Source organism: Triturus cristatus, chromosome 5_1 (assembly GCF_964204655.1).
Source record: "Triturus cristatus chromosome 5_1, aTriCri1.1, whole genome shotgun sequence".
NCBI classification, from domain to species: Eukaryota; Metazoa; Chordata; class Amphibia; order Caudata; family Salamandridae; genus Triturus; species Triturus cristatus.
Genome location: NC_140587.1, coordinates 630021089 through 630043215, shown reverse-complemented (window position 1 = coordinate 630043215; position 22127 = coordinate 630021089). Strand labels below are relative to the sequence as shown.

Sequence of the window (22127 nt, the reverse complement as noted above, 5' to 3'; positions counted from 1 at the left end):
GCTGACATTTTGGAGTGGTCAAATCTGGGAATGTTATTGTTAGCTTAAGTAGGCCATAAAATATGAACCCCATGAGATCTGAAACCTCTCAGATAGTCAGTCTTCCCAAGGACAACTGACTGCTGAAGACCTGTAGTAGGAGTGAATTTACGGGAGTCAGAATATTAATAATACGATCCAACGTTCAAGTGCCAAGGATTAACTTTGTGACTAAGTGAAAGGCATGCTTGAGTAGGCTTATGAAGAATCAGGTATCACACCCAAAACAGCATTACGCACGCCTGGGTGAGAATAGCATTGAGGGAGTTAACAAAGGTTCGCGTTTCTTATAAAGGAAGTGTTAGGTACTGAAGTACATGACTTAAAAATGAATTGAGAACCTAAAGCAAAACATATAGATTTGTCATAGGATACAATTGTAAGAGTAATCCTAGAGCAAAAGATGATGATGAGAAAAAATGTACTCATGTAAGGAATAAGGATTAAGTGAAAAGTCATTGGCTCTTCTTCGAGAAGATATACACAGTAGTTAATTACAACTATGCTAAGATTATCCTTCCTTCAGGTGGTAATCCATTCCCATAGTATGTTGATGTGCTAAGTACTAAAACATAATTCCAATGTAGTGCTTTTTCAGCATGCAGAGGACAATATCAGATTATGAGGATGAAATAAAGTAAGGTGAGACAACTACTTCAAATCTTTCATGGACATATAATTTTCTAGCCTCTGCCAGCCCCATCCACGGCCTGGTCAGTTCCCTTCACTCTTATCACATAACACAAACAATTAAAATAAGTAGCTTTACTCCAGTGTATTTTTCCCACTGGAAGTTCATATTGATTTGATTAAAACAGTATGAAGAAGAGAAAGAGTATCAAAAATATGAGATTACAAATCAGGATTATACGACTTGCACGTATTTCTGAGGCTAGATGGCTTAGGCTTTTGGCTCTGGTTTCGGAGAAGCGAATCTATCTGGTTGTGTAAATACCAATACGTTGATTTAAAATGGAAACAAGCATTAGCAAAGCCAATAGGTCTGGTGTTAGTTGGCAGCCTTTTAGCTTTGTCATTACTTGTTTTGTTTTTTCATGGTTTGTTTTGCAAAACTTAATTGTGGGGAAGCTGCTGGGTCCTCATCAAACTAAAGGAAAAAAACAGTAGCTGAAAGTAAAAATATTTTTGGGGACTCAAATGCACACATCACCATAGTAGTCCTTGCCACCTAATGGGACTACTTTGTATATGTGTGCTCCTTGTGAAAGGGAGAATGCTGTCACTCATAGGGAAGTTAGCCAGTGGCTGAAGTGAGCCGATTCAGTAACCCATGCTGTAATCTGCAGTCAGCACATGAAAAATGGGAATGACACAACAATAGACCAATAGATGAAGAGGAATGGCTAAAAGACCCTGGAAGTTCATATTGATTTGATTAAAACAGTATGAAGAAGAGAAAGAGTATCAAAAATATGAGATTACAAATCAGGATTATACGACTTGCACGTATTTCTGAGGCTAGATGGCTTAGGCTTTTGGCTCTGGTTTCGGAGAAGCGAATCTATCTGGTTGTGTAAATACCAATACGTTGATTTAAAATGGAAACAAGCATTAGCAAAGCCAATAGGTCTGGTGTTAGTTGGCAGCCTTTTAGCTTTGTCATTACTTGTTTTGTTTTTTCATGGTTTGTTTTGCAAAACTTAATTGTGGGGAAGCTGCTGGGTCCTCATCAAACTAAAGGAAAACAAACAGTAGCTGAAAGCAAAAATATTTTTGGGGACTCAAATGCACACATCACCATAGTAGTCCATGCCACCTAATGGGACTACTTTGTATATGTGTGCTCCTTGTGAAAGCGAAAATGCGGTCACTCATAGTGAAGTTAGCCAGTGGCTGAAGTGAGCCGATTCAGTAACCCATGCTGTAATCTGCAGTCAGCACATGAAAAATGGGAATGACACAACAACAGACCAATAGATGAAGAGGAATGGCTAAAAGACCCTTTATATTAATAATATTATAAATATGTAATTTAAGTAAAATTAAAAGGTCTTGGCTAACGCCAGATCCAAGAATAAAGAAATTGGATTATGACAATGTAGATGCTCATGGGAAGTTTTCAGGCACAGACTTGGTCCTGGCTGAGCCCAGCTTGAGCATCAATGCGACATGGAGAAATCGATTTAGTTCAGTTGCAATTACTTGCTTCCATCACCGAGCCTGCTGTTTATTTTTAACATGAATTGACAAAGAGCTTCCAATGTATTCCCAGAGCCTCAAATCAACTCAGCACAAGCTGTTTTTAGAAAATAAGTGGAATTCAAAATGTGCTTTGTAACTCTCAGCACATCTGTCTCTTTTTATGCCCGTTTTTTACAACAAACCCCAGCCTAATGGTCTCAAATATCCTTAGCCAATCTCTCACTCATGCCGTTTCCTGATGGCCTCCTGCTCTATGTCATCTGCAGCCTCATTTCCCATACACAAGCGGCAGCCATTTTATGGCTAAAATACATAGAAAGGAATACGAAAGTTTCTTGAAATGTGCAATTTTATTGTTTTCAGAGTTTATTGAAAAAGCAAAACTTACTTTAAGGTCTGCCATTTAGGACAGCCAGTCACGAGCAAGGGATTGGCTGATACCTCATCTCTCTGTCACTTCATAATAGGTTTCATTGCATTTCCGGCTAACCACTTAGCCATAGGTACCCAGGGGCGTAGGTATCAAAAGAGCAGCAGGTGCAGTGATAGTGGGGTCCTAGTAATGGCTTTAGTGGACTACCTAAGCTTGGGACTGGGCCCATTTTGCTTGCTTGCATTAGGGCCACTTGCATCATTGCTCAACACAGCTGGTACCCTGTACTGTACTCAGTGCCTTTTCATGTCCACTACACATCTTTAAAAGCAGTCTTATTCAGCTTGTCCAGCATGCATCTGACTAATGGATACTTTGTTCAGTCTGGAGCTTTCTGTGGGGGAGGGGACTGATTTCTGGTGGCAATGTCATACAGTCTCTTAATGGTACAAACCAGCTTGACACCATTGACCTGATGTGGTGGATAATGTGAAAACATGTCAGCTAAGGGGTGTGGGAAAAGTACAAAAACTTCTATGCATAATCTACACTTACACATCACCTTAGTTTACTATGGTGCAGCTATTCATGTATATTCCCTTCAGACATGTATAAAGTATATTTGTACAAAGGTATGTTTGTATGTCTAAGGAATTCACATTCGATAGTAACTTACTCCAATTTTCTTAACCTTATGGGGCCTTTTCACAAAGGCAAATCTACACATGTAGATTTAGTCCTAGTGAATGTACTCTTATCCTTTGAGTAATTTGACTACTTTGGGCTATTTTCAAAATCAGAGTGTAAAATCCCTCAAAAATGTATACTTACTTGTTTCCATCCCATGAAACAGAAGAGTGGAGGTAAATTTATGTGTGCAAAGTTACTAGTGCCAAAACACACAGTGTATCACTGATACTCAAACACCCTCCCACAGAAAATAATGGGTGTAGGGACTTAAAATAAAAGAAATTAATAAATGATATTGAATTAAAGAAGATTATTTAAAATAGAAAAATAATGATTTTTTTTATTTAATGTTTAAAAATTGTCTACAAATAAAACATTTTATTTTATATAACGTATTTTAATGCACCTTTTTTAATTAAAAAAAATAATAATTTAATAGTGACAGAGATTGCCCTATGGTAAGGTATGGGGAAAATCAAAAGTTATACTAAACTTGAAAAACATTGTGAAAATATTTTTGTTAAAATATAAATGTAAATTAATTACATATATTTATTTTGGATGTTGAACAAAATAAAAATATACAGCACCGTTAACTTAATTTTAATTTAAAATTGAATTATTCTGAATACATTAAATTAAATCAAAGTTTTTTTTAGAAGTTTACATTTTAAAAAAATCACCTCACATGTAAAGTAAAAGTTTATTTATATTTTAATACAAATGAATGATATCTTAATTTTTACATTTAAAAATGGTTAGTACAATGTGTTAAAATAAATAAAAAAATTATTTTCTTTTTAGATAGATATTAACATTAATAAGACATATTTGTATTTTTACCTAGTTTACATAATTATATGTAATTTAACATTATTCCGTATAGGATTTTATTTTAAGCCCCTACCTTCATTATTTTCTATGAGAGGGGTTGCAGTACCAGTAGTGGGCACTGTGTGGTGCTGGACGTAGCTCTGTACTGGAGTCTATTTAATACATGTTTGGGTCATTTTTGGCTGTAGTAACTTTAGAAGTACAGTCTGTGAATAGCAATGAGCTTACTCTTTTGCGAGTGGGTGCATGCCCCTCCCTAAATTCCTTCTTACGCCTACCTGAACCCCTCCCATTGAGTAGTCAGTATGCCTCATTTCCAGCCACTCCACCTGCCCCTCCCACATGTACTACTGAGCAGTAAAATGACACGTGTGAGGACCTCCCCACAGAATAGAGAGGAGAGGTGGAGGTGGACATGTATTTGTAGTAAGTAGGACCACTGTGCTATTACATTACATTACCTACTACATAATTCAGTTTGCGAATTGGGCCATTGTATGGAGAAGGCATGCAAAGTGAACATTGCCCAGGTTTAGGGACACAAAACGTGTGAGATTCACTTTTTAGTTTCATAGTGCAGGGTTTCCTATTACACACAGCTGTGCTGCCAATGACACCCCTTTGAACATGTAAACCAAACTGAGAGGGACACTTTATCGGGCTGAGAGGGGCACTTTCCCAAACTTTCCACACAAGTTACCGTAGGTTTTTGTTTAGGTGCAAGGTGTGCAAATAGTTGTGACTTGCCTTTGTACAGGGCTGTGAGCACCAAACAAGTTGCACTGCAGTCCATAGCCACTTCTCAAACATTACCCTGAGGACACCCAGTTCTGCACCACCTCGTGGAACCTGCATTTCCCTAATATACCTACCTGTCGGGTACAGTACACAGTACTTTACACATGAGTAAACTGAGACATTTTCCAGATTTATTCCTGGAAAACGTTTTGTGAATCGACCACTGTATCATTTTAGGGAACTGTTGAAAGCTTTGCTCTTCGAAACAACTGCTCCAAAAACAACAACCGAAAATGAATGGCCTATTTTATTTGTTTTTATAGGCTCCTTTTGGGCAGGCACCACTTGGGCCAGTTTAAAAACAGTTTTCACTCCATTAAACGGAATAAACGCCACTCGGGACAGATCCCACGTATTTATAGAAGCAAACACGGTTACAGGAATGCGAAACGCAGAGGGACAATGGCCCCTTGTTGTTTGTTTGCACGAGGATCACACCACACATAAATCGCGCGCCGTCGGAGACCCCTGCCGCCGCATATTTCCAGCCATAGAGCAGTATTTAACACGCAGACGCAGCGTCGCTTTGCTGAAGTAATCCTGACGTGAAATACGACTTCTGTGAGGTGATTGCAGGATACGCCATGGCGCGGATCTGGCGGCGGTTTAAGCGCCAATGAGGAGTAAATGGTTTGATTGACTTGACATAAAATTAATGGATTTACTGACAGCTCCAAGAAGAAGACATTGGTTTGTGGGCTCAGAGGATTTGTCAGCTGCCTCATAAGTGTGATTTCAGCTCTTCATATCCCTGCTGCTTCTAATTTAGCAGGACAGGCTCATAATTGAAGCAAATTAACTATTTACACTTGCCACTTCTACCAGGGGAAGAGGACACATCAGCGGGTAGGAATGAGTGGGAAATTAAATTCTTCCCACTTGTGTCAGATCTGCCCTCACATAACACATTAACAGCAATTTCATGAGGCGTCAAACACAGGAATAAATACTGAGGGATGAAATAATGAGGTGTTGCCATTGAGCTCAACAGCGGCGGCTAATATTACCGCACATGAATTATGCAGCCGGCGAGAGGGCATGTGTTACTTGCTCTCCAACAGTTGCTCGCCTGTGATACCTGATCATTACAGCCCTGGATATCGAGGTAAATCTGCCGCGTGCTGCTACAAGGGCTTTCATTCAATAAACATCCCCAAACATACACAAGCAGCGGTAATTTTAGAAGCCATTATGAACTCTCCGTGTACGCTCCGCTGCGTCTTTAGCATAACTGCATATTCATTCGCATCTCCCTAGCTAATGCCTTAAAGTCATTTAGTGAGCTGGGAGCAAGAACAAGTTGTTTGTGATTTGTGGAAGGTAGTGCAGCCCTGCTGGGCCCCCAATTAGAAATGTGAGGCTCGTTGTTGTGCGCACCCACATCTGGTTTGGATTTCACAGAACTTTCCCCTGTTCACTTAGGAGCTATTTTGAATTGCTGAAAAATGACCGGGGTAGCCTTACCACATTTTCATGGCAGGCGGTTTCTTTATTTCCACGTGTGCGCGGCTTAACCATTTCTTTTCCGTTTGGCGCGGCCATGTTTGCAAGAGGCAGCCATCAATGCAAATGATTCCACTTGTGAGCCATGTACATTGATTGCACACCAGGTGTTGGGTGATGCAGGGTGTAGGCTGGCGTGTGCCTGCACCTGAGTGTGCCCGCGCAGACTGGGCTGCGCGCCCAATTACCACTTATGTGATGGAGAAAGAAAATTAGAGAAACTCTGTGCATCTATTCAAACCACCGCCTGCTCTGTGTTTCTATGAAGGAGCCATCCGAACCTTGAGGGGGAACCTGAAAGGTCCCCATGCAGAGACATTCGCAGTCTTTGTAGGCACATTCAGGCCTGCACTACAAAAGAGTGGAGGGAGATCCTCAAAGGCGGTTCAGTGCACGAGTGTGTCTATGTTGGGGATCCCTGGGACTTTCATTCCTCCACCAAACAGGTGCCTTTGGGTGGAGCTGCACTAACTGTATTGCACTAAGTCTTTTCTCAGTAGTTGAATTGTTCGATGATGTTTAATGGAGTAAACAACTCACAACCTCATTTTCAAAAGAAAAAATCCTGGCACTAAAGAAGCAAACACACAGTGGGGTCTTCTTAAAGGTGGGATTGAGACTGCCTTCCCCTCCTAATACCCAATCTTGGAACATACACCAGAGTCAAATCTAGAGGTTGAATCAGACACTGCAACTCCAGACGAGGTAAATTAATCACAAAGAGTTATCTAAAACAAAAGCAGCTTGTGTATGAAGTAGAAGAGTAATGTGGACCTGAGCCTGAATACCAAGCAATTGAGAGAACAGAAGCTAGATGAGATGATAACACTGGAGGCCAAATACCCCTGGCAGGGGATTGACCACACATGAGAGAAACAAGATCAGATAAGACAGCAAAATAGAAGAGTCGAAGCAAAAGGGATAGAAAAAGAGACGTCTGAGCCAACAAGATGATGCGGCTAATCTACCGCAGGCGAACATATGTCTGGCTACCCAAGCAATAGCCCACACCTAGGTGTGATATTAGTTTAATGATTATTTTTTGACGTTTATAAAAGTGTTCCCTCACTGAGTGAGGTGACATGGCACTGTAAAATGCAACGCATATAATGATTCACAATAGAGTAGAAAAATACAACAAAACACACAAAACTAAAGTAAGAGAGTGAAATACGAATAAAAATAACAGGTAAAGTACGGAGAAATATCTCAAAGGAAGATGTACCTAACTGTGATGCTAGTCAAGGCCAAACTGCCATTGAGAGGAAATCACACTTCTCTGTGGGACAGTTCAGAAAATTTAGGTAATACAATATTGACGCTAAGCTGTCAAGAGATAATGTTCACGACTTTATGCCTTTCAAAGACTCATGTGGTGAAATAAAACAGAGGCAAGACAGTGGACTCGGTTAAACACGAGCCAGAGGAATCAAAGATTTCACATCCCATAGGCAAATACATCCTTGGGAGACTTGGTAGAATCCTAATCGCCTACAAAGCGTAGAAGCCTTATTGTCACCAATATAGAATTTGGGCATTGTTATCTGAAAACTGAGAGTTCAGTGAATGCTAATGAAGTTAGTTGAGTTTAGAGGCCGCCAAATCAGTCATGGCCATGGCTCAATGAGGGAAGGATCGAAAAAGCAACATTTGTGTGAGTACTCCGAGATGAAAGATGCCGGTGTGAGCAACAACTTGGATTTCTAGTCGGATATCTAGGTAACACCCCAGATTATTGAGAGGTTCATGTCATGCCTTTATTTAGTTTGAGTAAAATCTGCTGTGCTGTGTGAAAGGGAGAGGGCAGGACATTGCCATGGCTACTAAGATATGGTGCTGTTTTCCTCTTTCTCTTTGCTATAGCAGTTTTGGCTGCCATGCACCAAAAACACCCTTACAGAACAGTGCAGCATACATGATAAGTTACCAAAATGTGGAGATTTTTAAAGTTGCTCTACTCTTATGCATGCCTTGAGGAGGCACATTTTTGGACACAATTCCCTGTTTCCTAATGATTGTAGATAGGGATTTCCATACATAAAACATATGAGTGTTTGCATTGGAATGCCCCTGTACTACCCATGGTTTGACCCCTTTAACACAAAGTTGAACAAAACACTACTTTGCATTACTTTAGGCAACTTTCCAAAGCAATTCATGATTTGCGTTGAAAAGTAAATCCCACCATTGCGCTTTGCTTTGAGTTTGCTTCACTTTTGTGACAGAAACCCCATCCAAAGAATGGCAAATCTAGGCCAGGATCACTATGTGCTCACTTGACCAACAGGCAAGACACAACAGACAGAACTCCATAATAAAGAAGACAAACATACACCGATTCCCTTTGAAACATACACGCAGCAAGAGGAAGCTTTGAAACTCTTAGCATTGTTAGTCTAGTCTTATTTCTGTAAATAGTTGACACAAAACATCTTATGACTAAAATCTGGACCATAGGTTTGGTGCATTTCAGCCCTTGACATCGACTCAGCAGAAAAAAACACACATTGGCCCAACTCACAAAATAGGTTTAAATCAGTGCAAGCGTACGTTTCACCTACACATGGTTACAATTTGTGAAATTTACAAATGTATTTTAACAAGCATATACAATGTATGCATGCCACAGTTTACATTCCTATCCCAAATTGTGCCTGTTGGCTAGGGGAGTGAGGAATTACATTTTTTATTGACTTTTCCTTTTCAACAAAAGTAAGTTCTCTTAAATACCTCTACTCACTACACCCATACTGTGATTTGAGCACAAGTTGTGTTAGCCCAACATTAATGCAACACTTATGCCTGAGACTTTCATATGAAAGATAGATAAAAACGTAAGTGTACCAAATGCCTTGCAATATGTTTGTTAATACCAACAAAATTTAAAAAGTGTGGGTATTACCATCCCTTACGTCGATTTTTTCCAACTCACCCCACTGTGAATACCTGATACTGATCTCACCTAAATCAAAAATTGTGTATGCATGGGAATGCATGAATGCCTGCATTATGCTTACACGCATACTCCAGGATCACGGCTTGTGAGATGTAAACCACAGATGTGTAATTTGCACATTGCATTTGGAAACAGCTTTGTGAACCAGGGCCCTAGTATGCAATTATACTGCTGCCTAGAACTGTAAACGTAAACAATAGCTATCTATGCCTTGCAAAATATTGCCCATTTTTGGCCTTAGGAACACATAAACAAAGAACTCTTGTGCTTGGAAATCTGTTCGATTTCAACGGAAGCATAGACTACAGATAGTATGTAGCCGGTAGCAGAAGAATAACAGGCATGCATGACTAAAGGCAGAAAACCATTCGTTTTGTCAGATCCCCAAGATGGCCGCTGTTCATGAATAAGTGACTGTGAACACCGAGACAGAACATAGGAAGTTAGGTATGAATATTAAATGAGCGCAGGCAACACATATTTATGCTTGACGTAAAGCACAGATGGGATGGAAAATCAACAATAAAGCAGCAAACGTGTCACCTACTGAAACATTGCTTAAATGCATTTTGCTGAACTGAGCCTGCTCCCATTTGAATTCTGGGCAAGGAAACACCAAAGGTGTGCAATATCCTGTCGTTTATTAATTTAATTGTATTGCAGAGATCTGCAACCCGTGCTGTAGTCCACCGTAGTGGCGTTTAGAAATTAAACAAGAGTTACAGTTTTTAAAATGCACAGACACTGATTCGCTGTTTCATGGCCTGCACAAAGAGGCGCAGAATTTATAAAATGAAAACCTCTGCAACTTACATGAAATCGAATCTACAGCATGTTTCTTTGAAAATATTCAAAATTACCAGAAACAGTCCAGAATATACTATTCACATCATAACATATGGAGTGTGAAACCAGCCTTCCAATGAGCGGCCTTTTAAATCAAATTTTAATAATCCCAAGCATAGAATAAATCACCACAGACTACCACACACAATTAAATAATAAATACGACTGGAAAAGCTGCACGCAACTAGGCCCAATGCCATGCATACGGTCCAGTGCTGTAGCTGGATCAGTAGGTCTTATGCAGGAATGAAACCCCAGCCTATGGTTAAGAGTTAAAGATGGCCGTAATTGGGTGCATTGGACTCATCACAACCATGGACCCCCATGTACCAATGCACCTGCTGCAGTACTGATAGCAACATCCCCAGTAACACAATCTGACGCATGGCAAAACAACATTTACACTGTGACATTTGGATACATCCAAAGAGATGAGTTAAGATGATAAATATAAAGTGATTCGTGTATATGGTTATTAAAGGCAGCGAAATGAAAATGGAAGCGAGAAGAAAAGCCGGCAACCGACTGAAATAGTGAGAAAGAAAGGCTGTGTGCTATTCTGTTGTGAGACAATCTGGAAAGGTGTCATGTTGTTATATAGTGGAAGCAGAACTAATCAACATATTTTGAAACAGAGCCAATATAAAATTCATCTTGACGTAAGAGGTGACAGGTTGAGAGCAAGTGAGCCCGAGGGCCACCATTTTCAATAACGCTGTTGACAAAAAAATCAAGTCAAGTGCTAACGTCTTAACACAGTCTCACCAAATCTGTCTTCATTGAGCTGTGAAGGAATACCTCTAAGGAGTACTGGTCGCACCTTCTCTCTAACTAGCAGGTGAAGAGCGTACTTCCAGTTATTAATTTCCTAGTAAAACTGTAAGCTCTCATTTATTAAGTTCCTAGTTAAACAATAATCCGTGCTCAAAAACCATGGTAACATTTTATAAAAATATAAAAATATTACATTTCAAATAAGAAAATCATGAGAAAAATATTATCTGGGAGACACGAGTTGTAAAGAGGGGAGCCTTGCAGTTTTCTTAACTAACTGACTACACAGAAACGTCTCAATATGAGTGGGAGGGAAAACCATTCAGTAGATATTTACCTCAGGAAGATGCATCCATTGAGGTGACTAAAGACAGGCAGAGCAAGCAGGGCTCATGCTTAGATTGCTGGTGAATATCCGTTGGCCAGTCCAAGATTATAACCCACCCATACAGATTTAAGTACAATTGTATATAGGTCTGTGTATTTGTAAAGTGTAATCCTAGCAGGAGAGCAACAGTAAACTAAGCATAGAGTTCTGAGAAGAGGTAGACACTTTAGGTCCTTTTTGAAGTGCGTTCTGATGATTACGGGGATTTTCTCCAGCTCCTAGAAGCAGCTGTGTTATGTATGAGGGCGTGTCCATGGGAGTAAAGGGCAGCATCACATCTCAGGTATGACTGTAAACTAAATACTTTGACACTGGTTTCAGTGTCACAGCTGATATAACTCATTGTTTTAGTGTCATGGCTGACAACATGTTCCTCAAAGTACATAAATCTGATGAACTCCCAAAAATCACTGAAGCACAATTTTGAGATGGCAAATGTAGGCTATGACTCAAACGGAACACAATGTTTTCACAGTCTGGGGTCTATTCACAAACATAAACTTACACATGAATAAATCCTCAAGTGTAAGTTTACTCTTACACTTTGAGTAACTTTACTACTTTCTGCTATTCACCATTTATGAGTGTAAAGTTACTCAAAAGTGTAGATTAACTTGTCAGCCAAAAAGGAGCAGTAGTAAGTCCAGTACCACCCATGACCAACCACTGATACTGCAACATGCTCTCATAGAAAATAACTGAGGCAGGGACTTTAAAAAGAACCCTATAAGAATTAAAATCATAGGAGCCTAGCACGCAACCAAGATGGCCGCGTAGGTGCGAGGCTCCCGAGGACCTCCGCGACCTCCTACATATATCCTGACAATATCCTGTCCTAGATGAGGGGACTGTGTTGGTGAGCCCGAGCTGAGGTGGCACCCGCTTTCCGCTTCCAAATTGGACCTCGGACTCCGGCGGTAGCACCGATTGAGATTTCCGGCCTTCTCCACGCCGGACCCCGGATTGGAGTTGTGGGGTGATCCGGAGGCAAAGTCAACAACAGCGGCGGGCTGGGCGCGGCGGCTCGCGTACCCCGCACTTTCACTTTCGCTTTTGCACCCTCCTTGCTGTCTCGGCGAGGTTGGGTCGCGGGGCACTGTGAGGTAGTGTGGCCCCGTTGGGGTGCCCTGCCGGCCCGACGGGTGTGACTTGCCCCGTGTCCCTGTGGTGACCCCCCCCCGGATCCCGTGAACCGGCTTGCCCGCCCTTTACGACGTGCCTGGCACGGCCGTGGGACTGGAACCATGTCCACAAAGCAAGATGGAGATCGGGCAAAGGTGAAATCGACCCGACGTGGCGCAGTCCACCAGTCTAACAGCATGGACCGCTATACCCTCCAGAAGGGATCTCCCGAGGTGCCGCGTAGGTCCCCTGAGGGCCCGACTGATGCTCCTGCTCTGCCCGCGGACCTGACCCTGCGAGACGTGATGGGCGCCATCGCTGAGATGAAGGCCTCGGTGGTCCAGCGTTTTGATACACTGGCGCAGAAAATTGACTCGGTCCTTGTGGATGTTGGCCTGGTAAGGGCCGATTTATTCAAGACTAATGACCGGGTCGATTCGTTGGCCCACACCACATCGGGCCTCACGACGGATGTGGCAGCCCTCCAAAAGGAGGTGCGCCGGCTTGGCCAGGCGAGCGCGCTGATGGATCGTCGCCTGGAGGATTCTGAGGGTCGGGCCCGGAGGAACAATGTCCGTATTCTCGGGGTGCCTGAGGGACGGGAGGAGGCGGCGGCGGATCTATTCGTGGAGGACTTGATTCTCACCCACCTCCAGCCCCGGGGACTGAGTAAATTCTTCGCGGTGGAGCGGGCCCACAGGGTTCCCGGGGGAAGGCCCAAGGCCGGAGCCCCCCCGAGGCCTCTCATCGCCCGGATTTTCAACTTTCGGGACAGAGACGCTATCCTGCAATCCTCCAGACTACAGGGGCCGGTCAGACTCGACAATATGGATATAAATTTTTATCCTGACTTCACCCCAGCGGTCCAAAAGCAGAGACTAAGCTTTCTCGGAGTCAAACGTCGTCTACGGGACCTAAATCTCAAGTACGCTATGCTTTTCCCGGCTAAGCTGCGGGTGGAGTTGGATGGCCGTACGCACTTCTTTGATCGTCCCGAAGCAGCCGGGGACTGGTTAGATACCTTGCCTGGGGATCGGGATCGGGGGGGTGGGGGGGGAGCGGTGGGGGGAGAGGGCCCGCCGGATCAGGACTGAGGGACTAATATTATGCCTCGCTCTGGACAAAATTGATGTCACTTTTGACTGTTCGCCTGTTCGAGTAAGTCTCCTCCTGTGGAGGTCGTGTGGGGTCTCTTGGGGGTTCTCCCTCCTCCTCTGGGGGTTTAGTTAGTTTCACCATCTATGGGGCGACAGGCACACTGCACTTTTGGGGGGCTGTTTGGGCTCATGCAGGGGTGCAGGGAGGGGGGAGTTCTGTTGGGGGGGGGAGTTGGGGTGGGGTGTTGTTGTTCGTTTTTACCACAAGGCAAACCCTTTTCTGTATTGTTTTTAAGGTGCTCTCCGGGGGACGATTGATGGCTCCTGTGTGTGATGGGGGGTAGGGAGTTGACTTTGTTGTCTTGGAACGTTAATGGACTGGGGGATAGGATCAAACGAGGTGTGGTCCTGCAGTATTTGAAACGAATCTCACCCGATGTAGTCTTCCTGCAGGAGACACACCTTATTGGAAACTCTTTTTGTGCCATGAATCGGCGTGGCTATCGTTTGGTGGCCCACTCGGGCTTCACGTCGGGCTCACGGGGTGTGGGCATTATGGTGAAGAACTCGCTCCCGTTGGAAATTGATGAGGTGCGCCATGATGATAGGGGACGCTATGCTGTTTTAGTGGGGAGAATGGAAGGCAAAGTAGTGGTTTTTGTATCGGTATACGTCCCACCGGGGTTACAGGCGACCACTTTTGCAGACCTGGGGCGCCTCCTCCTGGGCCTTCCGGGGGGGCTCCTAGTGGTTGGGGGGGACTTCAATGCGGTGGTTTCTGGGACTCTGGATCGTCACCCCCCTAGGGACCTCCCCCGGGCCCAGGCGTGGCTATCTGGCCTCTTGGATGCACTGGGATTGGTGGACTGCTGGCACTTAAAACATCCCACGCAGCAGCAGTACACTTTCCACTCGGGGGCACATGGTAGCCTCTCGCGACTTGATCATGTCCTTGTCCCGGCGGCCTATGCTGGGAGTGTGGGGGAGGTGCGCCATTTGGCGCGGGGTATCTCCGATCATTCCCCGCTCCTGTTCCATTTTGATGTCCTTCCGAGGGGTGAGGGCAGGGTAGTTCCCATCAATGCCTGGTACCTGCGCGACCCCACCATTCGCGCTGCTGTGATTAAATCCCTGCAGCGATACTTTGATGAGAATGTGGGGTCCGTCCCTTCGGCTATCTCCTTGTGGGAAGCCTTCAAGACAGTTCTCAGAGGAGAGGCCCTGTCCCTCATTTCCCATGCCCGGGGGCGCGAGCGGGAGGAGGTTACCCGGGTGGAGGCCGAAATTGCTGAATTGGAGGGTGATTTAGAGAGCGGAGTGACGGATGCTGCACTGCATGTCCTACAACTTAAGCAGGCGGCCTACAGGGCCCTCGTTACGGAGGCGGCCAGGGGCCTCAGTAGGGAGCAGCAGGGGCGACTGTATGATGTGGGTGATAAGGCGGGCAAACTGATAGCGTGGTTGGATAAAAAGGAGAGAGTGAATCGTGTGGTCCCGCTGATTGAGAGGACGGATGGTGTGAGTGTCACCGAGCCAGAAGAAATTGTCTCCTGTTTCGCGGATTATTTCCGCGAGGTGTATTCTCCGGTCTCTCCTTGCTCGGAGGAGGACTCCCATTCCCTGCTTAGGGATATCGCGCTGCCCTCCCTCTCGGAGGAGGACAGGGTGTCGCTGGATGCCGCTCCTACATCCGACGAAATTGCCCTCGCCATACGTTCGGTTGCCTCTGGCAAGGCCATGGGCCCGAATGGCATCCCTATCGAGTTATATAAGTTGCGACCAGATGTACTGGCGCCCCACCTCCGCGCGATGTTCCCGGCGGCCCACTCGCTGGGCTCCCTCCTGCCGGACCAGCGTCTGGCTACTATCGTGGTGATCCACAAGGAGGGGAGGCCTCGGGACCGGGTCACATCCTATCGGCCTATCTCGCTTTTGAATGCGGAGCCCAAAATTCTCGCCAAGGTGCTGGCCAATCGGCTGGTCGGCGTGGTGGGCGATCTGGTTCACCAAGACCAGTCCGGCTTTATCCCCCATCGCAATACAGCCCTTAATCTGCGGCGCTTGCACGGGGTGCTCGCACGTGTCCCATTCGTGCGGGAGCCGGCCATTTTGGCGTCCTTAGACGCCACTATGGCGTTTGACACGCTTGAGTGGCCATACATTTGGGCGATGCTGGCGAAGTTTGGATTCGGCTCGGGCTTCATCAGTTGGGTCAAATTGTTGTATTCGGGCCCATTGGCGCAGGTGGTGGTGAATGGAAGAGTTTCGGCCCCATTCGAGCTGGGCCGGGGCACGCGACAGGGCTGCCCCTTGTCGCCGCTCCTGTTTGCGCTGGCCTTGGAGCCCCTGGCGGAGTGGCTGCGGTGGCACCCCTCCATCCGTGGTCTCCGTTGGACCCCCGAATATGAGGACCGTGTGTCCCTATACGCTGACGACATCCTTTTGTACCTAGCCTCCCCACGTAAGTCACTCATAGTCCTGGTTGATGTTTTACGTTCATTCGGCCGGAACTCAGGCCTTGTCATCAACTGGGCTAAATCATGCGTGTATGTGCTCTCTGGGGAGGCTCCTGTCCTTCCGCGGGGTTGTCCGATTCAGATTGCCTCTCAGGGGTTTCGATACCTGGGTGTCTACATTACTCTGGACCCAGAGGCTCGCTACGAGCGGAACTTGCTTCCCCCTCTCCAGCGCTTGAAGGAGGACGTCGTGCGCTGGCGGCGCCTGCCGCTTTCGCCGCTCGGCCGGGCGGCGTTGTTTAAGATGATGTCGTTGCCACGTTTCTTATACGCTCTCCAGAACACTATGGACCCAGTCCCGGCGCGCTACTTCCGTGAGGTGGAGAGTTTACAGCGCCGCCTGTTCTGGGACGGGAGGCCGCGCATTGCCCTGGCGAAGTTGACGCTCCCATGGTATGACGGGGGGATTGCCCTCCCGGACATTAAACGGTATTACTGGGCCTCCCAGCTAGCTGCAATTAACCATGGCCTCTATGGGCCCGCCTTAAACCCGGCGTTTGAGATGGACAAGATGCTACTGCCCGGTGGCGACTACAATCGAGCGCTCTACTCTGGCGCGCCCGACGCTCGCTTGACGGGACCTACGCGTGTCATGGTCAGAGTATGGCATGCGGCTAATGCAGCTATGGGGTGGAAGGACCGTTTGACCCGTGCGTCACCGCTGTATGCGTCTGAGAAGTTGGGCTCTCTCTGGACCTCGAAGGGCTTCGCGAAATGGGACATGATAGGCATCAGTAAAGTGGGGGATCTCTGGTCGAGGGGAGGATTTAAAACATTCGAGATGCTGCAGACGGAGTTTCAGTTGCAGGGCAGTGAATACTTTCGATACCTGCAGATCCGTCATGCACTGGGCTCCGTCTTCCCAGACGTCGCCTCCATCCCGGAGTCTTCCCCCCTGGAGGATAGAGTGCTAGATGGCCACGTCCCAGACAGTACGATCTCCCTTATTTATAAAAAACTGATTAATGATCGATCGGGCTTGCTGATTGGCCTTCGCGAGGCTTGGGTTGCCGACGGTCTGGAATTGGACGATGAGGACTGGATCTCCGCGGTGGCCTCTCCGAAGGAGGTGGCTATACCGGCTCGCCTTCGCTTCGTCCAGCTCAAGATACTCCACCGGGTCTACATGACGGGGCCAAGGCTTCAGCGCATGGGCTATACTGTGGATGGATTGTGTAAGCGTGGTTGCGGTGCCGTGGCGACCTTCCTGCATATTTTATGGGAATGCCCGAAGGTGGAGCGATTCTGGCGCGGTGTGCACGAGGTCCTGCGAGTGGTTACGCGTGTTGCGCTGCTTCCGGAAGCGAGGAGATGCCTGTTGAATGTGTGGGAACCAACTGACTACTCGGCTCCGCAAACGTGGTGGGTGACTCTGGGATATATGATTGCTAAGCGTGACATTGCGCAACTGTGGGGATCCCAGAACCCCCCGACGGTGTCGGCCTGGAAAGAGCACATGGACTGGTGCATGTTTCGAGAAAAAGTGGTGTATGTGGCGAGGGGTAGGCCTGGGACATGGGTGAAAGTGTGGGGCCCCTGGAACGCCTACCGTGGGAGTATTTGCGCGCCACCATTGCTGCCTGCTGCCTCACCAGCCCCGTCCCCTTAGCTGACCCCTTCCCCTAGCCCCGGGCACAGGGTTCCCCCAGTCCTCGCTCTGTTTCCCTTCCCCTCCTTGGACTCCTCTGATAGTTGGGGTTCCCCATCGGGGAGCACGTGCTGCTACTTTCGACTGTAGGGTAGCCTTGTGGGTGTTGTTTTCTTGTTGTTTGTATAAAATGAAACCGCACTGTGACGTATTATGGCTGTGGCCCATGATGTTGATGACTCCTGCTTATGCTCCTTTGTAACGCCAAGTGTTCTATGAACGTATGCCATATGTTTCTGCTATTCCTAGCGGCCGGCCGGAAGGTTGTGGGCCCATATTTGTATATTCTTGAGATTTGTAATAAACGGTTTCAAAAAAAAAAAAAAAAAAAACATTGAAGCAAAAGATCAGTTAAAATGGAAAAAAAAAAAAGAATTAAAATCATGCATTTAAAATTTCTTAAAAAAGAAATATATATATATGAAGAAATTGAATGCTGAACGATGATATATATTTAAAAATTATTATTTGTAATGATACATTTTTTAATAACTTTTTTCATTTAAAAATAAATATAACTTTAATTAGAAAATGAATTTAAGTTACTTCTAGCCATAACATTTTGTAATTGTTAATATATAACAAGCAAATACAAACATTTTACTTTAGGTGGGATTTAAAAAATATAGCTTTACAATAATCTATATATAATATAAAATATTTAAATAAATGTAATAATTATTTAAAGAATTAGGTAATGTTTTATTGTTACTACTAGTAACTTTTAACAAATAGACCAAGGTCTCTGCCACAAAGGCATTGATCTCGATATTAGGTAAAGTATAGGTAAAAGTGTAAAAGTTTATTTAACTAAAAAAAAATAGAAAAAGCATTTTAATGTAAAATATTAATGTTAAATAATTTTATATATGTGTATTAATTGTAATGCAATGTTAAAAAGTTATAGCATTAATAACTTAATTTAAATAACACATTTATGATCTTGAGTATATAGAATTAAAAAATTTTTTAGCGCTTAAATTATTTAAAAAAACGACCTAAATTAAAAATAATAGTTTAAATGATGTATTTCAACATTGTTTCCTGTGGGGGTAGACAGTATTGAAATACCAATGGTTGGCCATGATTAATGCTGGAGTTACTCAATCTCTGAGCTGGAGTACATTTACAACTGTGTTGGGTCCCTTTTTACAGTAATAACTTTAAAAGTGCAGATTGTGAATAGGAATCGGCTTACTCTTTTGTGGACGGGTGCATGTCTCTACTTAATCTCCAAGTGTTAATATTTTGACTTGTTCAGCTGACTGCAGCCCTTCACCTTTTGTAGCATGCTTTATAACATGTGTCAATATTTTGGCTGCAAACTGGAATCATGAATCCGAATAAAAACTGAGCTCTTTCCAATGCTAGAAACAAATACGGCAAGAAACAACAATATACATTACCAACCAAACCACTATTCTGAAGAAACAAAAGTTAATTGGATAGTCAAATGACAACAATCAGTGCCAAAAGAGACGGATCTTCAAAGAAAGCGATAAAAATACCGTTTTAATGTTTTCCTAAATTACAGGTACTGGTGAGCACTACGCACGACTGGTGAAAAAATTCTACAAAATGAGGTGGCTGCACCAGAAAAAGATTATGCTGAAAGCTACATTTTGGTACTTTCAATCAAACCAGTCCCTTAAGAGACTAATAATTTGTTCACCAATGGTTCTTAAAATAAATACTCCATTCAAAAGCAAGTAAGTAGTATGACCGCAAAAGGAGGGTCATATGATCAAATTGTCATGCACCACAAGCCTAGCAGCATGTAGACTGTTCTAGGGGTAACTGAATCCTTGGGTGCCCTACTAACACCAAACCTCTTCAGTCATTCCTGGGAAGAATCATGGCATGAACCATGGTGGTAAAAGTCAGCAACACAGCTTAATCCTTTTATCAAAAGATGTACTACAAATGCTTGCTTACAGAATGTGGAATCAAGGCGAAACCAATAGACTTGCCTGGTGAGAGTCTGTGTGAAGTAATGCTGTCCACTATAAACATTGCTAAGGAAAAACACAGAACTAGTGTCACTGAACACAAGTTCAAATGGGTTAAAACCACACATTTCTGTGAACTTCTCCTTCGGGAAATAGCGAGCATGGCATGATGCTGCCTTCTAGGGTTTTTTCCCTAATGACGCACTTTTATCACCTTCCTAAAGTGCCCCAATAAACAATTCGTATTGCTATGATAAAGAGAAATGGCTACTTACTTCACATTTATTCCATTTGCCATAAGTCACACTAGATAAGGGATTTTTGGTGCTAGTAAATCAGAAACTAAAAACAGCAATCAATATCATATTCAATGGTTGATCAACCACTTCCCTAGAGTTTTGCTGAGTTTAGGACGGCCATATTCCCACAGTAGACCAGAAGGCTGCGATACCCATAGATTGTGCAATGTAGCCTAAAGACTCAGCCCCATAGGCTTGACTGACAAAATGATGGAACTGTCATGGACCCTTGATTAATTTTTTCAGGCAGGGTTTTATACAATTATAAACTCATTGCAAAGTGAATGAAGGTAGCTAATCCTGGCCTATGACATTTTGGAAAACTGTCACATGACTCACTTTGGGATTTCAGGCCTTGTAGATCTTCAACAACAAGGAACAGAACTAGCACCATACAGTCAACCACTGTATACATGTAGTTCTTTCAACTGTGTTCTAGCCCAGCCAGGATTTCAGTGTTTTGTGACATGTTCTTACTTCACAGTGTGGTAAATATTAGCCGTTCCTCGTAGTTATTATAGGTCCTTTAGGTGCACATGCATGCAAATGCTTACATTTAACCTGGGTCTCACCTGTTTTTGTTCCTCTCCTAGTCCGTCCCACATTGAAGCCACAATTTTCGACACCTCTCCAAAGGTGGCGTTGGGGTTCTGGCCTTTAATGGCTGCTTGAGTGTCGCGGAAGAATAACGCATACGCAGACACCGGCTTCTGTGGCTCATTTGGGTCCTTCTTTTTCTTCTTTTTTGGGGTTTTAGGTTTCTTTCCCATGTCAATAGCAGGTCGTTTTTCGGCTCCATTCATCTGCAAAATGTTGAAATTCAGATTAAAGAACGCAAACTTGCACAATCTGTTTTCTTCTATTCAATCTGAAAGAGGAAGTCTTGTTTTTGAAATCATGCACCAAATGCAGAAAAAGGTAAAAAATGTTGGAATAAAATCATCTTCAGGCTCTTTAATTAAATCTGTAAATAAACACGTGATTCTGATTTGTGCCTAATGACACCTTGCCTATGCATTCCGTGCGCTAAATTTAAAAACATCTATGCATGAGCTTAAGTGCGCGGTTTATACATTTTCATTAATTTACCGGATTGGGATGTACTTTAGGTATTTGCTGCTTATATTTCCCTCCCATTCAATTCAGAAAATGTAAAAATGTATTATGGATGCACTTACTATATTTATATAAATGCTTTTTGTAATCAGGTTTTAAATCTACAATCTGTTTTATTGCTGTATTTTGAAGCAGCCCTTACTCAAAATGCGTTTTTTCTTTAGTGTATGGGCTGTATAATTTGATTGTTCTCAAAATTTGCTTTGCTGTCCACCACGATGCTGGAAACAGGTATATTACTTTGGGTTTTACGATCTGGTCCACCTTTGTGTAATCCACGGCAAACCGGAAGTGGCTGCACGCCTGTCCTGATACTACACCCTTTGGAGGCTTCTGTGAGCACTTAACTATCCATGGCGATTAGTGTATAATCATTTTCATGCCCTGTGTTTACCAAGTGTTATTCCCTTTCTTTAAATTACACAGTGTAAATGTTGTATTTACTGTCAAAGCAACTCCGATTTGTCCTGTCCCTGTGATATCACATAAGGTGTGTCCTCTGCCCACATGCCTTGCTCTTGTGGTACAGGGTTCAGTTAGGACGGATAACTGAAAAAACTGACACTGTGCATAAAATAAAGCCAGTCAGAGGACCCTGGTCAAAGAAGAAGGTACATTTACGTGTCACTCACTACCTTTGGGGAGAACCACTCCATCTAACAGCCCTGGAGTACTATGGGCCATCTATTCTTACTACAGAATAAATGGCATGGCAAATGCATGCAGAAAGACAAGGGAGACAGAAGAAGTCATGCCTCTGTGTACATTGGTTGATTGCGGGCACTGGCATTTTAATCATTAACCATATGGAGCTTTCTTTCTGCTAGTCAGTAACGAAACAAAAGCAAGGGCTGTTGGGTAAATAGCACACTATTCCTCTACATACACAATACAGACACATTACCCGATCAATACAAATGTTTTTCTATATATTCTTGAACAAACTTTGTCCGTGTTTTCTTTCTGGACCCTGAAATTTGCGTTTGCAATCATCTTGTCTTCATTTTGGACACTCA

General features: G+C 44.0%; 1 protein-coding gene across 2 annotated transcripts in view; it reads right to left on the bottom strand.

Annotated features, from left to right (window-relative positions):
- The window catches only part of TOX (thymocyte selection associated high mobility group box), a 357067-nt gene that overhangs the window by 29991 nt on the left and 304949 nt on the right, over nt 1-22127 (bottom strand). For both annotated transcript variants that reach the window (XM_085605562.1, XM_085605563.1), the window contains one exon: nt 20568-20798. In XM_085605562.1, the coding sequence (XP_085461688.1) occupies nt 20568-20798 (231 nt within the window). The remainder of the gene's footprint in view (nt 1-20567; nt 20799-22127) is intronic.